This window comes from Diadema antillarum, unplaced genomic scaffold (genome assembly GCF_040938485.1).
Source record: "Diadema antillarum isolate AM-2024a unplaced genomic scaffold, OU_Dant_1.0 seq00000765_RagTag, whole genome shotgun sequence".
Lineage (NCBI taxonomy): Eukaryota > Metazoa > Echinodermata > Echinoidea > Diadematoida > Diadematidae > Diadema > Diadema antillarum.
Genome location: NW_027271655.1, coordinates 475,341 through 493,559, shown reverse-complemented (window position 1 = coordinate 493,559; position 18,219 = coordinate 475,341). Strand labels below are relative to the sequence as shown.

The following is an 18,219-nucleotide window of genomic DNA, read 5'->3' as shown; positions in this document are numbered from 1 at the left end:
GCATGATTCTCCTAATAGGTCTATAGTACATGTGGACATTGTGTGATTACATTTTCACAAAATTGGCAAAATATTAAAATGACATATTTGTCACAAATGTATTGAATGTTCACCTTCCTTGACCTATGTTTAATTGGATGAATAGGAGAGCATGTATTTGGGGATTTAAGAACTTTAACTTCGACTTTGACCCTTTCATAAGTTTACACACTTGAGTAATTTTCAAGGTATGGAGAAAAAGTGCAATTTCTGTATTGAACAGTAAATTGTTATCATTTTCATCTGGCCTTTGATTCATAAGAGAATCACTGTCAGGCAGAACACACATAAATATATACTAAGTTTAAAGATAACTTGAGCCACTTCCGAGATATGGAAAAAAAGTAAGTTCAGCACTTTCACTTGATCTTTGACCTTTTGACCTTTGACCGTCTTGGCAAAAAAAAAAATCCCTGAGAATCTCTAGTGGGTTATACATGCATACATCAAGTTTTAAAAAAATAATCCTGCTGGCATTGCATAAATTTAAGGAAAATAGTAACATTTTGAAGTATTGCCCTTGACCTTTGACCCCTGACCTTTGACCCTATGAACCCCAAATTCCCTAGATAACCACTGCCAGTCAGTACATGCATATATACTTTGTTCCATAAAGATAACTTGAACAATTTCCAAGATACAGAGAAAAAAGTGAAATTTTAACATTTTACTTGACCTTTTGACCTTTGACCTTTTGACCTCATGACCCCAAACTTTCACCAGAGAATCTTAATTGCGTAATACATTTATACACTAAGTTTCAAGAAAATATCTTCAGGCATTGCATAGATATGGGGGAAATAGTGAAATTTTAAGCATTTGACCTTGACCTTTTGACCTTTGACCTTGAGCATGTGCAGCCAAAAGTTGATAGGCACAACTTCACCCCCTAATACACATACATGCCAAGTTTCATTAGGATACCTCAAAAGGTTTTGATAGTTACCCTGTCCACAAAATTCATTACGGACGGACGGAAGGACGAACGGAAGGACGGACGGACGGAAGGACGGACGGAAGGACGGACGGACGGACAACCCGAAAACATAATGCCTCCGGCACCACTTCGTGGCGGAGGCATAAAAATTCATAACTTTTGAACAGATTGTCGGATTTTCCCCAAGCTTTCACTGATGTGTTCTACTAACATTGTTGCCTTCACTCAATCCACATTTATATGACGGTGAACTTGTCCTTTAAGGCAGTGCATAGATATGGGGAGAAAAGTGAACATTTGAGATTTTGACCTTGACTTTTGACCACTGACCTTGAGCATGTGCACTCAAACATTGATAGACACAACTTCGTCCACTCATACATACATATGCAAAGTTTCATTACAGCACCTCAAATGGTTAAGTTACACTGTCCACAAAAATTGTTGCAGATAATACTTTCACTTTTGTGGTGTGCCAAATTCAGGCAGATTTGGGTGGGAGCAAAATATGCATACTAGATTCCATTGCTGCAGGGTTGTCATTCAATTTTAGAATTTGATTAGTGGGAAACAAAGATGCAACACTTGACTTTAACTACAAACACTGGAAGTGAAACATTCTATGAATGACATGACTGCATCATCACCTGAAGAAACAGATAACAAATCCACATCATCTTTGAAGTCCCTCGATGGTACCTCCTCACTGGCAGACCCTCACTTCTCTAGCAAGAATGTCTTGTACAGCCTCTCCTCGTCACTGTTCGCAAAGGCAGGCACAAAGTTGACCTGGATGACCTCTGAGAAGCCTTCCTCCTTCTTGGGCGGGACAAAGTTCTTCTTGAAAGAGTGGAAGACCATGTCATTGATGGGGGCGTGGTTTTTCCCTGAAGGTGTCAGCTGCCTGAACTACAGATTGAAAGCACAGAGGATGAAAAAAGAAGAAGACATATCCCATATTTATCTTCAGTGCAAGTCAAATGCAGCATCAGTTTATTGGGATGCCTCTACCTTTTCTCACTGTCACTACATTCTATCACCAGTATTGCCAGCCCTTTTAATCAAGATAAAGTTTGTTGACCTTGACCACTGTACTTGAGGACTGACCTTAAGTCCTCTTTGACCTTAAGTCCTCTTTGCACAAAGAGAATACCGCCCCCTTAATATCTATCCATCATGCTAAATTACATTTTCATTTCATATTTCCTATGTGAAGTAACCACCACCAGAATATATTATTTTAGCTTATTTCAGCATTACTTTACCTGAATTGGTATCAAAATGCAGTACCGAATAATTTTACACTTGGAATAATAAGTAGGTATAAAAGAGATACATGTACCATTAAAAGAATTGATGTACCCAGACAACTGATCAGAATTAATGTTTTGGAGTGCTCTTAAAAAATGTGTATCATGTAGATAATCTTTTTTTTTTTTTGGAGTACATGTATTGCAAACAACAACAACAACACAACAGGTCACCTTACTACAATGTAGTTTATTGAAATTTATGCATTTCTTTACTCTCAGGGCCTAGTAACAATCAATTCCCTCAACCTGTACATAATCAATGCATTTTAGCACTTGCAAGTACTTTGCATGCATGTCAGGGGAAGTCTGTTGTAATACAGGTATGCATAAAACCTGACTGCATGAATAAACTGGTCTACGAGCAGATAAGGGGGGGGGGGGAGGGGACTGGTCACAAATATTATTCTGGATTTTGAACAAAGGTTCATTTTTCAGTCTGCACAAATAACACCACAAATAATTACTCTAGCCACCAGCACTGTTGTAAATTTCTATTGCTCTGAGTAATGGCCAACAAGAAATGACAGTCATATTTTTGCCATAAAGTCAATCGTTTAAGATGTCGTACCAAAATGGCAATAAACCATCTTCCCTGCACATCCTGCACCAGTGATATTGACCTAAAGGATTAATAAAATAGGTGAGGGTTACCTTCTCATTGTGTCTGGCCTGGTCAAAAGAAGTGCTGAAAGTAAAACATCTGCACTGCACTTTGGCCTTTTGTGCACACTCAACATATCTGTTTGGGAAAAAAAAAGAAACCCACACAAATATACCAGAAGACATAGTCACATAGATTTACAACTTTAACAACATCTTATCATTATCATCATTATCACTGTACAAAATAATAACAAATAATTGCAAATATTTAAAAAAAAAAGTGAGAATGGGAATGAAGAGGAGATACTTAGCTGAATAGATATTGGTTAAAGCTCACAGAAGATATGGAAAGCACATATGATTGCATTCCCAGTTTAAGAAGAAAATAAGACTGGCAGATATTAGCTGTTCAATATCTGTTTCATATACAAAAAGACATTCCACCTTCATATATTCAATCTATTAAAACATGGTGCATGTCAACTCTTTCACTAACACTGAGAACATGTCTCTCTGTGTAGTGTATGTGAAACATATGGAATTGTGGTCTCAAGAGAATTAAAATGTCAGCAATAAGAGCTCCTTTCATTGCTGGGGTAACATTTCTAAAGGACATCTTACAGATTATACAATACAATAACACGATTGAGCAAATCATAGCATTGCATGTGTATATCATGCTTGCGAGTTCTGGTTTATTTTGAATACACAATCATTGCATTTTTTTTTTTTTTTTTTGGGGGGGGGGGGGGCATGTTCATTAACCTACTGCAATCTCTCCTATTGTTCTGTATGACACATGTTTCATGCATTCAGTCAAACAATGGAATCCAAAGAATGTGTTTTACAGTTTTACTCACAATGATCAATAATGTCTGTTCTCACCTTTTCCTTGACTCAGGATCTGCATTAGTATTGTCCACCACCACACTCTGTCCCTTGTTCAGAGCTGACGTGCAGGCTGAAACACATTTCTGCCATGTTCCCATGGTGTCCTTGAAAAACAAAACAAAACAAAAAATGAGTGAAGATGCCACATAACAACAACAACCAACTTTGTAAAATACCTTCAATAAAAACAACAATCTGGAATGTCAATACATCTATCTATTATGACATGGGTTTGCTTGAACAGCAATTTCTCAAGATTTGATGGTAGAATTGTCATCACTTTCATTATCAAAACAAAAGTAGTAATAGTAGTAAAAGTAGTAGTAGAAGTAGTAGTAGTTAAAGTAGTAGCAGTAGCGGTAGTATAGTAGAAGTAATAATAATTACAATATATTTCATTTTTGTTCTAATGATAATCATGATCATAATCATCATAAGTTACTATCATTTCTTTAAGATTGATACAGTGCTATCCTAAAAGCTCACCCTGTTCACATGAAAGTATTTGTGCTTCAGGAGATGGTTCTTCACAAAGGTGCTCTTTCCAGCTGCAGTATAAAAACAAAACAAAACAAAACAAACACATAATCATTGCAGAGTATCATTGAAAACATGAACAAGTTTTCATTCTGATGATTACTACTCTAGCTTGAATATGGAACCACTGCTTCCACCAGCCATCCATACTGAGTGGCTTCAAAAACAAACCAAATATACATAGTTATAGACCCTCTTCCCAGTGGCCATTTGTGTTGAACAGCTAGCAGCCAAAGATTTTATGATCTTATAGATTTCATATCCCACAGCTAATATCTTAACCTTGCAAAAAGCTTTTCTGTATAACAGATTTTTGAGTGCTTTCATACAGAACATACCAAGAGGGGATAAATATTTAAAAAAATAAAAAATAAAAAATCACACAATGATGTAATCATGACGATGCAATTTTCTCATTTTATTGCATCAGAGAGAGAGAAAAAAAATATATATATATGTTTTATCGGCTACAAATTTGCATACCAAAGTATGACAAATGTGTCGCATTTATCCATGTGCTATACTTGTCTAATAAAAATGATGCAAATGTATGTGCACACTCAGGAGACGCCAGCCTGTCAAAAGTGACTACCTACTGTAATAATTTTTGTCATTTCCAGGCTGTGAATAATAAGTCCACTGTATATTAGTCCTATTTGTTTGACCCAGACATTAATTAAGCTAAAACAAGGAAAAGTAGAAATTACGCGGTGCGTAACATATGTCCCCGCCGGAAGTAGCATTTTGTAACAAAATGTGCAATATAGGTAAAAAATCAAGGTCAAAGGTCAAAGAAGTCAAAGGTCAAAATTCTGTGTAGAAATTTTGAAGCCCTCACCTAGTGCCATCACATAAAGCAAATGGAATCGAAATTGGGTTAGAAATGGCGAAGGAGTAGCATTTTGTAGCCAATGTACAATATAGGTCAAAAATCAAGGTCAAAGGTCAAAGAAGACAAAGGTCAAAATTCTGTGCAGAAGTTTTGAAGCCCTCACCTAGTGCTATCACATAAAGCAAACGGAATCGAAATCGGGTTAGAAATGGCGAAGGAGTAGCATTCTGTAGCAAAATGCACAATATAGGTCGAAAATCAAGGTCAAAGGTCAAAGAGGTCAAAGGTCAAAATTCTGTGTAGAAGTTTTGAAGCCCTCAACTAGTGCCATCATATAAAGCAAACGGAATCAAAATCGGGTTAAAAATGGCGAAGGAGTAGCATTTCGTAGCAAAATGTACAATATGGGTCAAAAATCAAGGTCAAAGGTCAAAGAAGTCAAAGGTCAAAATTCTGTGTAGAAGTTTTGAAGCCCTCACATAGTGCCATCACATAAAGCAAACGGAATCGAAATCGGGTTAGAAATGGCGAAGGAGTAGCATTTTGTAGCAAAATGTACAATATAGGTAAAAAAATCAAGGTCAAAGGTCAAAGAAGTCAAAGGTCAAAATTCTGTGTAGAAGTTTTGAAGCCCTCACCTAGTGCCATCACATAAAGCAAACGGAATCGAAATCGGGTTAGAAATGGCGAAGGAGTAGCATTTTGTAGCAAAATGTACAATATAGGTCAAAGGTCAAGGTCAAAGGTCACGACTGAAATTCTGTGTACAAGTTTCAAAGCTCCCATGTAGTGCTATCATATAAAGCAAACAGAATCAAAATTGGCTCATAAATGACAGAGAAGTAGCAAATTGAAGATTTTGATCACACACGGACGCACACACGGACACACGGACGGACGGACGGACGGACGGACGGACGGACACACGGACGGACACACGGACACACACACGTACGGAGCCCGTTTCATAGTCCCCTGCTCGAACTCGTTCGGCGGGGACAAAAAGTAGGCTAATCAAGGAGCTTGCCACCCAACCAGACATACAGACACTGAGTTTCTCATGGACAAGGAGAGAGAAATTCAAGCATTTTTGGAGTATATATAAAATACAAAGTTGTATCATTTTCATAAGTTTATACTTCATCACCTGGGAGACACAGTATCAATGTTAATAATAAGAAATAAAACAAATACACAACAGACTTACATCCATTAAATACTTACAGGCAGGAAAGCCCACTAGCAATATGACCTGCAAGAAGAGTAGAATGGCAAAAATTCATTTTAGTAGTCACATCCTCACGAGGACACACAATTAAAGAAAGATGGCAAGTCAATGAGCCAGGAGGGAAGACAAATACAATACTGGATTAGAAATGTCACTATGGCAACTGGTATGCCTCTGCCATATCACATCATTCTCCCATAGGTCTGTTGTACATTTGGACAGTGTTAGACGACAGTTTCACATGATTGGTAAAAATAAAAATATGAAATGACGCGTCTGAAACCCCAAATGTGTTTAATGTCTATGATACGTTCCTTCAATCAGATATCATTTGAATGGATAAAGTGTTCAGATAGCAAGTATATGGATTTTTGAGCATTTTCACTTGGCCTTTGACCCCCATCGCCCACATCCTCCTTGAGTGTGTGCACCCAGAAGTTGACTGCAAAAATTTGTCCACTCATACACAAATATTTTAAAGGACTAGTTAATCTTCATATCCATGTGGATTGAGTGAATGTAGCAATGTCAGTGAAACACATCAGTAAAAATTTGAGGAAAATTGGACAATCCGTTTAAAAGTTACAAATTTTGCTGTTTCAGTGCCACTGTTGCTGGATGAGAAGACTACTACAGTATGCGATGTCACATGTGTAGAATGATATGAAGAAAATATATAGAAAATTTTAACATATTTTCAGCCATAATAAAAGAGCCCTTGCAAGTCTCTTTCAGAATGCAGGGGGAATAATATTACCCTTAAAGGGGAAGGCTAGTAACTGATCGGTGGGAATCAGTGGGAATGCTGGAGGATGATTGTTCCCATCCTTGTGGGATTTACTTAAGAGTACATTATATATCTACTGTTGTGTGAAAATTATTTGCTTAAGAATGGTCTCATATTCAAGTAATGTGCAGTTTAATGTTTCCAGGTTAGCTTGCCTGGTCAGTGACGGGGCATTAATCTGCACATTACTTGAACATGAGACCGTTCTGAAGCAAATAATTTTCACACAACAGTAGATATATAATGTACTCTTAAATTAATCCCACAAGGATTGGAACAATCACCCCTCAGCATTCCCACTGATCGGTTACTAGCCATCCCCTTTAACATACATTGGTAACAAGTCAAGGGAATTTGTACTTTTCAAATGAAGAGAAATTTTGTGGAATTCTCTATATTTTCTTTGTATCGTTCCAAACATTATACCGTAAACTGTAGTAATTTTCTCATCCAGCGATGGTGGTACTGAAACTTCAAAAATTCATAACTTTTGAAAGGATTGTCTGATTTTCCTCAAACTTTCACAGATGTGTTCTCCTAATATTGCTTCATTCATTGAATATACATGTGGGCCTATATGAAAGTAAACTTGTCCTGTAAGTTTCATATGATTACCTCAAAAGGTTAAGTTGCGCTGTCCAAAAAATTGATTGAGGACAGACAGGGAACCTGAAAACATAATGCGTCAAGTGACACTTCGTGGCAGGGGCAAAACAAACAAACAAACTCTAACTGTAAATTCAATGAATTTAGTAGCTACAACATACTGAAATCTGTGTGAAAATTAGTTAAGGATACTTGAGATAGTCTCAAATATGTCAAAAATTTAATAACAACATTTCAAGATTTCACTACTGTCATGAGAAAAGAGCTTTTTGAGGCACTCTAACATTTTCAGTCAAATTTATAGGTTTGCAGAACTTCCTGTATTCTCACAGTGCCTTTCAAATTTTTGGTGTCGGTTTTGTAAGTCAGATCATCTTTACTGTATGATGTACCAAACAAAATGAAAGTTCAGACCCAATTTATGCATACCTGGTACTATCTCTAAAAAACATATGAAAGCTTAATTGAAATATTAAAAAAAAAAAATCTCTATTTGAAACATTAGGAATATGACATCTTCATATTTTAGTGCTTAAAAATATCTCTAGTACCATAAATGTATACTTCTATACTTGAGACTACATCAGAAATATATTCATTTCCTCTTTTGCACAAAAGGCCAGTTCAACTCCCAGAACAGGAATCGAAAGGATGCCATTGAGAAGTCAGGCAGTTTATATTCTAATCCATCTTCTCTGAATAAAATGCCCTTAACGCAAAATGGGGGGGGGGGGGGGGGCTTAACAAGCAACTAGCAGTTCCTGATTCACAGCCATGAGCTAAATGACAAGATAGTGCAAGGAAAATTCATGACATATGCTAGGCCTATTTATTTCAAGTCAATGAAGTGACACTTTCCTAAATACAGTGCTTTATGTTACAAACTGGGCAAAGTATCACTAACATCTGTTAGACGGCAGTAAACGAATAAAAGCCAACGCATGACTGAGAAATCACTGATCCATATAATACTGCAGCAAAATGACAAGCTGATGCATGGGAAATACACACTACATGTCCGCATCTTTCTCTCCTACAATCAATCATCAATTGAAAAAAAAAAACTGGATAAGGGCATTACCCTTTTTTGAAAAGGAGCAGTACAAAAGAATGGAATTGAACGGTTTGCACAAAGGAAAGCTCATGAATGCAGTCATGTAGAATGCTCCCACAGACACAAAGGAGTGCACACAGCATTGCAAAGTCAAAGTGGATTACTTCGCTGCAAACAAAAATGGCTGGATGTACTGTTGTCCATGTTTTAGGGGCGCTGATTACTTTATCATGTTGTGGGGGCCACTGGCAACCATCACCATCTCCTCTCACATGTACTATCTCTGGCTTGGATCCTTCACTGCAAGCAGACTGTTCTCACCTCAACCTCTCCACGGTCCCTCAGAATCTTCCACACAACCTAAACAAGCTTGATTTATCATACAACAACATTGCAGCCATCACAGATGCTTCGTTTACTGAGTACAGCAGGATTCAAATCCTGCTCTTGCAGTGGAATATGGTGAATTGGATAGAGGGCAAATCGTTTGAGTTACTTCAAGACTTGCGAGTGCTTGATTTGAGTGCCAACAACATCAGTCGACTTCCGGATGCCCTTTTTCACAACAATATCCACCTCACAATCCTTGATCTGTCCCATAACAGACTGACTGAGATTCCAAATAATGCTCTTGGGTCCATTAGAGCTTTGGAGAACATCTTCCTCAGCCACAACCTGATCACGAACATCAGTTTTACCCAGTTCTCTTCCTGTGAACACCTTTCACAAATTGACGTCACCGTGAACGAGATCACGCATCTTTGGCAGGACAGTTTTGCCAATCTTGGAGACTGCTCCATCGACAACTTCATCCTGGCCTACAACAATCTCTCCAAACTTCCCCAAGAGCTCTTCTCCCATTTTCGCCATCTGCAATATCTCAATCTGAACAACACGAACCTCCTCACGTTTGACGTGAGAACTTTCATGGGGAATTATACCATCAAGCAAATGTGGATCAACAACGCAAACATTGACACATTACTCCCCCTTACACACAACAGCCAAAATCTAGACTTTCCTAATGTCACCGGCATTAGTCTCAGGCTAAACAAACTGTCTCAAATACAGAGCAATGCATTTTGGGGCTTTAATAACCTGCGCTACTTGGACCTTGAGCGCAACAGGTTAAAGTCAATCACTAACACCTCATTTTGCGGATTGAATTCACTTGTTTACTTGGATCTCGCAAGGAATAAACTTTCACACTTGCCTCTTCATGCGTTCGCCTGTGCAAAGAATCTAGAAACTCTCTTGCTGTCAAAAAATGGCATTGCTACTTTGGACCCCCTTGTATTTCATGGCATTCCCTCTCTACAAACACTGGATCTTTTCTCAAACAACATAGACAACATTGCAGGACCATGGGATCTGAGTTCCTTGCACACACTAAACATGGAAACCAACAGGTTGCTGTCTTTGAATGAACACACCTTTGCAGGAATGCCCCGTTTGCGTAAAGTTGTCTTGCAAGGAAACCTGATCAATACCATTGCTGAAGATACATTTACAAGGCTCACTTCTCTGGAATCTATCAATCTGTCTTATCAAGTGTACTTTTCTCTGAATGGTGCCTTCGCAAGACTGAGAAACCTTAATTACTTAAACTTGGAGAAAACACGGGTTCTCCTTCCCTCACTGCATCAGTTCACAAACGCAAGCTCTGTGAGAACACTTATCATGTCAAATACCAAGTTGAGTATCCAGGACTTGGTAAGAGTGCATCAAAATTTGAGTGTCTTCTCTGGGTTGATATCACTAACATCCCTCAGTCTATGGGGAAACAACTTGAAATATCTGGAAAGGTTTCCTTGGGTGTTCCAACCATTACAAAAACTTGAAATACTTGACTTAAGCCAATGCCAAATAACCACTTTGACACCAGGCATTTTCACTCATTTACCATCCCTACGACGACTAGTGCTGTACTCAAACAGGATCCAGACGATTTACCCTCATTCTTTTAAACGACTGGGAATCCTACAGGAACTGCTTCTGCAGGATAATGTGCTCACTCTGTTCGACAAAAATTTATTTACTGACACGCCAAATCTCACACATCTGTACCTTCACACTAATCATCTCACTACGATTTTGGCAGACACATATATGGCTCCGACTCTTGTGCGCCTTGATATCTCCAAGAATCCTTTCACCTGCGACTGCAGCCTGGTGTGGTTCCGAAACTGGCTCTACACAACAAATGTTGATACCTCCCCTAGTAATGAAACCCGGTGTTCACAGACTTCCTTCAAACAACTTGCGAACCTTCCCATTGAAGCATTCCATCCAGACAACTTTTGTGGAATCAATGCACCACTCATCTCTGGACTCATATTTGGTGGAGCAATAGTTACCCTGTTAGGAGTTTTGATTTACAGGAAACGCTGGTGGCTGAACTACAAGATCTTCATGCTGAAACTTTTTGTCTTGGGTTACAAGCAACAAGAAGAAAACCTAGAGATGGATGACTATGAGTATCAGCTCAACATCATGTGCCATGATGATGATGATGACTGGGTTCATGATGTCATCAGACCTGCACTGGAAGAGAGGATGCCCCATCTCCAACGGGTTGCCTATGGCGACGAAGCTCTCAGGGCTACAATGTACTACATTGACGCTGTCCACCATGTCATTGAGAACAGCTACAAGACTGTTCTCTTGATTAGCAACCACTGTGCTGATGATGCCTGGTTCATCACCAAGGTCAGAGTGGCTCTGGAGCATGTGAATGAAACAGGACTTGACAAAGTCATCCTGGTATTTCTGGAGGACATACCAGACGAGCGGCTGCCATACCTGGTAAGACTCTTTCTGTGCAGAGATAGGCCTAACTTGATCTGGACCGAGGATCACGATGGCCAGAACTTGTTCTGGGCCTACTTTGAGAAGTGCATGCGGACAAATCCACAGATCAATCATACTCTTCCAATCTAACTGGGACCAAAGAATCAAAATGTTTAGGCCTCTTGCTACTGCATAGTTGCAACAATTATTCTGATTTGAACAGTACAACAAAGGAATCTTTTCTGATAATTAAAGGCAAAGTTTCCTAGCAGCTCTCAATCTCATCAACTCCATGGGGGGATTTCATTAAGTGTTTTGTTAATGACATTTACTGTTGTTATTTTTTTTTTCATGTTCATATTGGTTTTTGCATTCACCATAAAGGGTGATGTTTGTTACAAATGTAAAAAAAAAAAAATGGGTAAACAATGCAATGCATGATTACATGCAAATAGTACTCTTGACTGCTACTGTACTCAAAACATAAACTGATGCGATCACTAGCGTTAAACTTGCTGAACCATGTGATTGTCATTCTATCTTCCCTTTATTGGACTTGTTCTTTTAACGACTGGCCCCGACAATGTTTTCTTTTTTCTTTTAATAGTCCTGCCAGACCAGTAGATTTGGCCACTCCTGAAAAGTCACTTGCCAGAGTCATTTTTACAAGTCTAGACCATCAGACCAGTGCCAGTATGCAGCATTATTATCATTGTTATGACTTTGTAATTTTTTCAGATTGTAATATGATCTTGGTGGTTGTTAGAGTCGTTTGTGTATTTACATTTTTGTCTTTAAGTGACTTAGTTACGTATATTCACTTGTATGAATATGTGTATATAATGCAGACACATCCATCGATATATTTTCTCAACTTCTCAAAAGTGAGTGTACTGACTTCATTTCCTACAAAACCATGTTCAGTACCAAGTAGTTGATTCCTTACATAGTTTTCTGCGTATATATATATATATATATATACATTGTATGTGACCCGCTACAACAAAAGGATCCGATAGTCGAGGGAAGACAATTTTCTGAAAATGGCATGACATAATTGCCTTACTCTTCTACTTTAATTTCATATAAAGCTCAACTCATAAAAGTACTCGGTTGCGGAGATGTCGATGATTTTATTAGCGCACATCAAGTGGTTGAGGAAATTAGAGTTTCGAGAAAAACGCCTTCAAAGTTTTCCTTCCGACGCTATCATGACCAAGGGGAGGTGAGACAGTTTTCACCATTGACAATAGAAAGCATGCTCCTAGCGACATCTGCGATGTTCATTCAAGCTTAGCGCCAGTGGTCTACGCATGACCAATCAGTAATCAGGATGCCACACACTGACCAATAAGATCACTCCCTCGTTGCTAGGGGTGGAGTCTAGCTGCGGTGCTCAATCCAAATCTTCTGACACGCTTCTGTTACATTGAAAGTTGGAAAATCATGGCCCAGAAAAATGCTGAATTCTTGCCTTTTCTTTGATCATTCAGCTTCGAAATTTTGGCAGATGATAGACAAAACACAAGACTACAAAATTTTGCCAAAAACAGAAATCTGGTTGTTTTGACCAATTTTAATGATGTGACTTCAAACTTGATTTTCTCGGCTCAGCCGTTAGCGACTTTAGGATTCTTTTGTTGTAGCGGGTCACATATATATATTGGGGTTTTTTTCACTTTCACCAAATGATGATAGTCTGTGTTTGATCGACTGTTTAGTTCCTTGTATTTTTTTTTAGTATCCATTTGATGTTATATGTAATGTAATTTGTTGTTTATCTGTTGTCAAGATGTGTCCATGATGAATGTGTAACAAAATCAATTTTCCATACTATATTTTTATACATAATTTCGACAAAAAGAAATGAAACAAATGACATGAATAGCAGGCAACAATAAAATATCCTTTAAAGGTTATGGTTTCTTTATGTAACCAAGTACACATAACTCCACTATTTTCTTCCACACCAATATGGTGTCCGAAAGACAAGCTGTACTTAGATAGTGTTGAAGAGTAGTTGTAAAATTCCATAGACTACCACACAGGGAATTGAATAACATCACGACCTACAAATTCTGGCAAGGGAAAAAAAAAGAAAAGAAGAAAAATACTTATAATGAATTATATAAGTGCATTTCTTGGGAAAATCATTTGAATCCAAATCAAATCAGGAAGAAATTCAATCCATCTTTCATATGAAAAGCAAACAAGTTCCAAAGCATTGATTGACATTTTTGAATACAAGTCAAATATTCAGTGAAAGGGATAAAAGTTTTGACTGATTCCTGAAATGGGGACTTCTGGCAGTAAGCCTTTTGATCTGTCTTTCCTGAATATAATGCCCTTGATGAGGTAATACTTTCATTTGATTTCTGCAATTTTTCACCCCGCATACATGAAGAAATATGCCAGTACATATACAGTAGTATTTGGTGAATTGAAGTGTGACATACCTCTGAAATATTACATTCCTATTATACTTTCAAACTATTAACATTTAAACATTCCTACCATAATTTAAAACAAACCATTCGCTACAGTAATTTTCCAGTTGTTTGTTTTCAAGTGTGTGATATGTCCTTATTGTGTATGTTACATATATATATCTGATATTGCTCAACCTATAGATTTGTGTAATTACAATATTTTCTCACTCATTTTTACCATACAAGTAAAAGCTTTCTTATGTATGTTGTCACCTCTCAATATTTCTCTTGGTTTTTTTTTCTTGTTTTTTCTTTGTACTTTTTTTTTCAGAGTGTTAAGATTTTATGTTTAGGCTTATGTTAAGAAGATAAAAAAGACTTTGGGATTTAGTTTATTGTGAAGATATGATTTTATACAAGATTTGATGTTACATGATTTGGTATTGTTAATGGATTAATATTATTTTTTAAATGAGAAAGTGGAGCTTTTGGAAAAGAAATTAATAAGGCAGGGCTCGACACTAACGGTGGCCCGGGGCCACCAAAAATGCGCGTCGGGCCACCAAAAAGTTGGATAATTGCCTTTACTTTTGTAGATGGACAGCGGTAACAATCGGCTCTGTAAGATGCTAAAATAAATGTCAGATGTTTGCTTTTTATTTTGGAAATGAATAACGGTAATATTCGACTCCGTATGATACTAAAATAAGTGTCGGATGTTTGATTTTGCGTTCGGAAATGAATAAGGATAACATTCGGCTCCAGAAGATGCTAAAATAAATGTGGAATGTTAGCTCTGACGTTCGGAAATGAATACTAATAACATTCAACTCCGTACGATGAGAAAATAAATGCCGGATGTTTGCTTTTACGTTGGAAAGTAAATAACAACAACATTCAGCTCCAGAAGAGGCTAAAGTAAGTGTCGAATGATCCCTTTGACGTTCGGAAATGAATAAACATGATATTCAACTCCATATAGATAGTAAAATAAATACCGGATGTTCACGTTCAGGTGAATGATATGAATAATGTCTCATGTTTGCTTTTATGTTTGAATGTATATAGCAACAACATTCAGCTCCGGATGATGCTAAAATAGATGTCGGATATTAATTTTTCTCTGACGTTCGGAAATGAACAACAATAATATTCAACTCCATATAGATAGTAAAATAAATACCGGATGTTCACGTTCAGGTTTGAAGTCAATAGCAATAACAGATCAGCTGCGGAAGATGCTAAAATAAACGTCGAATGATCCCTTGCCCTTTGACGTTCGGAAATGAATAACAATGATATTCAACCCCGAGTGATGATTACATAAATGTTGGATGTTTGCTTTTACTTTCGAAAGTAAATAGCAATAACATTCGGCTAAGGAAGATGCTAAAATAAATGTCAGATGATTGCTTTTACGTTCGGAAGTAAATAGCAGTAATATTCTGCTCCTTACGATGCTAAAATGAATGTCGGATATTTGCTATTACATTTCGAAATGAATAACAGTAACTTTCAGCTGCGTTTGATGGTAAAATATTTAATGTCTGATGTCTGCCTTGACGTTCAAAAATGAAAAACAGTAAAATTCGGTTCCGTACAATGCTAAATTGTCAGATAATTCATTTCACTTTCGGAAGTGGACAGCAGTAACATTCGGCTACGTACGATAATAAAACAAATGTTGGATATTTGCTTTTTTTATTTTAAAATGAATAACGGTAATATTCTGCTCCGTACGATGCTAAAATGAATAACAGATTATTGCTTTTACATTTGGAAATGATTAACGGTATCAATCGGCTCAGTTAGATGCTAAAATAAATTGGGGATGTTTGCTTTCACTTTTAGAAATGAATAAGGATAACATTCAGCTCCGTAAGATGCTAAAATGAATGTCAGTTCTTTGATTTTACATTTGAAAAAAAAAAAATTAATAGTAACATTCGGCTCCGTACGGTGTTAAAATACTAGTAAATGTTGGATGATTGCTTTTACAATCAGAAATGAATAACGGTAACTTCCAGCTCTTTATAATGACAAAACAGATGTCGGATGTTCACAAATGTCTGCAAATGCTCCAACTCTGTCGTTTCAAACGTAAGTTTTGACCACCTAAATAGGCATCAACTTTTATAATAATCTATAAGCCTATTTGCTAAATCTTAGAACTCAGAATAACGGTAAGATGATTGAATTCTCTCTTCATTTATTTTAGGCATGGGTACATGTATCACTTCAGTAATACTTAATATTTCATTTTCTATGTTCAGTAGGACCAATTTAGTATTTCTTATGTTTTTCTTGATTCTTTTTTTTCGGGCCACCAAAAAATAAAAATTAATAATTTTGGTGGCCCGATCGGGCCACCAAAAATAAAAGTTAGTGTCGAGCCCTGAATAAGGTGTTAAATGAATTAATGGGTAATGGAGTAAGGAGAAAGGTACAATTGTATAAGAAAGGAATGAGATGTGTTTAAGAATAAGGAGGGGAAGGTAGAGAGAAGAGAGGGAGGAGACAGAGGAAAAAGAGAATGACTTAGTACGAGGGAAAGAGAAAAAAACAAGAATGAGACAAAATGGTATCATTAATATAGAAATGTGTTTTAGAATCAAATACTGCATATTCTAATTTGTTTGTATATAATTTTTTTTTTTCAATTTGTTCGTGACTTTGTAATTGTTGTGTGTCTTTTATTATCTTTTATTATATAAGATGTATTTACATGTTATTCTGTATTGCCCCTTTTCTTTGCCTTGTGTCTCCTGCTAAACCCAGGAGGCAACCTAGGAGTTTCATGTCACATTGTTTATTTATAATGATAAAGAATGTTGAACAGCAACTGTCTGAAGGTTTGAATTCATCTGTACATAGTATTTGTAATTTTATATGCAATTTAGCCCCTGGGCTATGAGGCATAATACAGAGAAATATACTTTTTATGAATTAACAAGAGACCCGCAGGTCTAGCACTCACCTGAGTATCGCAAGTTCACATTTCACACAGTCACTAATCTTAATTATTCACAGCTCTACCAAAATATGACCAGGCATTCTCAAGTAAAAGATGAAAATGTACAATAAGGGCCCATTTTTTTTTTAATTCCTAAATTCTAAGGGATTGAGGACCCCCCTGGGCCCCCGGGTAGGGATATAGTGCCCATTTTAACAAATTGAGATCCTAACCCCCTCGGGATGCTACCTGCCAAGTTTGGTGAAAATCCATCGTGAGGTTTTCAAGAAGAAGATGATTGTGCAATTTAGGCCCCTATTTGGTCCTCCCCACCCCTCCCCCTACCCCCAAGAGAGGCACCCCTGGATCTGCTATGAACAAACTTGAAATTATAGTAATTAATGTACTAACTCATAGTATTATCTTAGCTCTATCATTTCTGATTCTATAGAAGATTCCTTAATTCTGGGAGGTTTGGGTCCCTTAGGGCCGTCCAGGTGGGACTCGGTGCCCATTTGAAAAAAATTGAGATCCTATGCCCCTAGGGATACTACCTGCCAGTTTGGTGAAAATCGGTTACGGGATTCTCAAGAAGAAACTGAAAAGGTACAATTTAGGCCCCATTAGGACCCCTCCCCACTACCCTCGCTGGGTCCCAAGGGGGGCACCCCTGATTCCGTCATGAACAAACTTGAAACTACAGTCATCAATGTACTAACTCATAGTATTATCTTAGCTCTATCACTTCTGGTTCTAGAGAAGAAGATCTTTAAAGATTCTTTAATTTTCGGGGGTTTGGGCCCCCTGGGGGTCCCCTGGGTGGGGCATGGTGCCTATTTTAACAAATTGAAATCCTAACCCCCTAGGGATACTATCTGCCAAGTTTGGCGAAAACCGGTCATGGGGTTCTGAAGAAGAAGATGAAAATGTACAATTTAGGCCCCATTAGGACCCCTCCCCACCCCCTCCCCTGGGTCCCAAGGGGGGCACCCCTGATTCCGCCATGAACAAACTTGAAATTACAGTCCTCAATGTAGTAACTCATAGCATTAACTTAGCTCTATCACTTCTGGTTCTAGAGAAGAAGATTTTTAAAGATTCCTTAATTTGGGGGGGGGGGGGGGGGGCAAACTGAGATCCTAACCCCCTAGGGATGCTACCTGCCAAGTTTGGTGAAAATTGGTCTAGGGGTTTTCAAGAAGAAGATGAAAATGTAAAAA

General features: G+C 37.6%; 1 protein-coding gene across 1 annotated transcript in view; it reads right to left on the bottom strand.

The window, feature by feature from the left end:
- Nucleotides 1-1,685: 1,685 nt before the first annotated feature.
- LOC139738702 (bifunctional polynucleotide phosphatase/kinase-like) overlaps nucleotides 1,686-18,219 on the bottom strand; it is a 36,625-nt gene continuing 20,091 nt past the window's right edge. The window contains exons 11-15 of the mRNA XM_071649337.1: nucleotides 6,377-6,404; nucleotides 4,270-4,331; nucleotides 3,778-3,887; nucleotides 2,941-3,028; nucleotides 1,686-1,885 (exon numbers count right to left, since the gene is read on the bottom strand). Of these exons, the coding sequence (XP_071505438.1) occupies nucleotides 1,694-1,885; nucleotides 2,941-3,028; nucleotides 3,778-3,887; nucleotides 4,270-4,331; nucleotides 6,377-6,404 (480 nt within the window). The 3' untranslated portion in view covers nucleotides 1,686-1,693. The remainder of the gene's footprint in view (nucleotides 1,886-2,940; nucleotides 3,029-3,777; nucleotides 3,888-4,269; nucleotides 4,332-6,376; nucleotides 6,405-18,219) is intronic.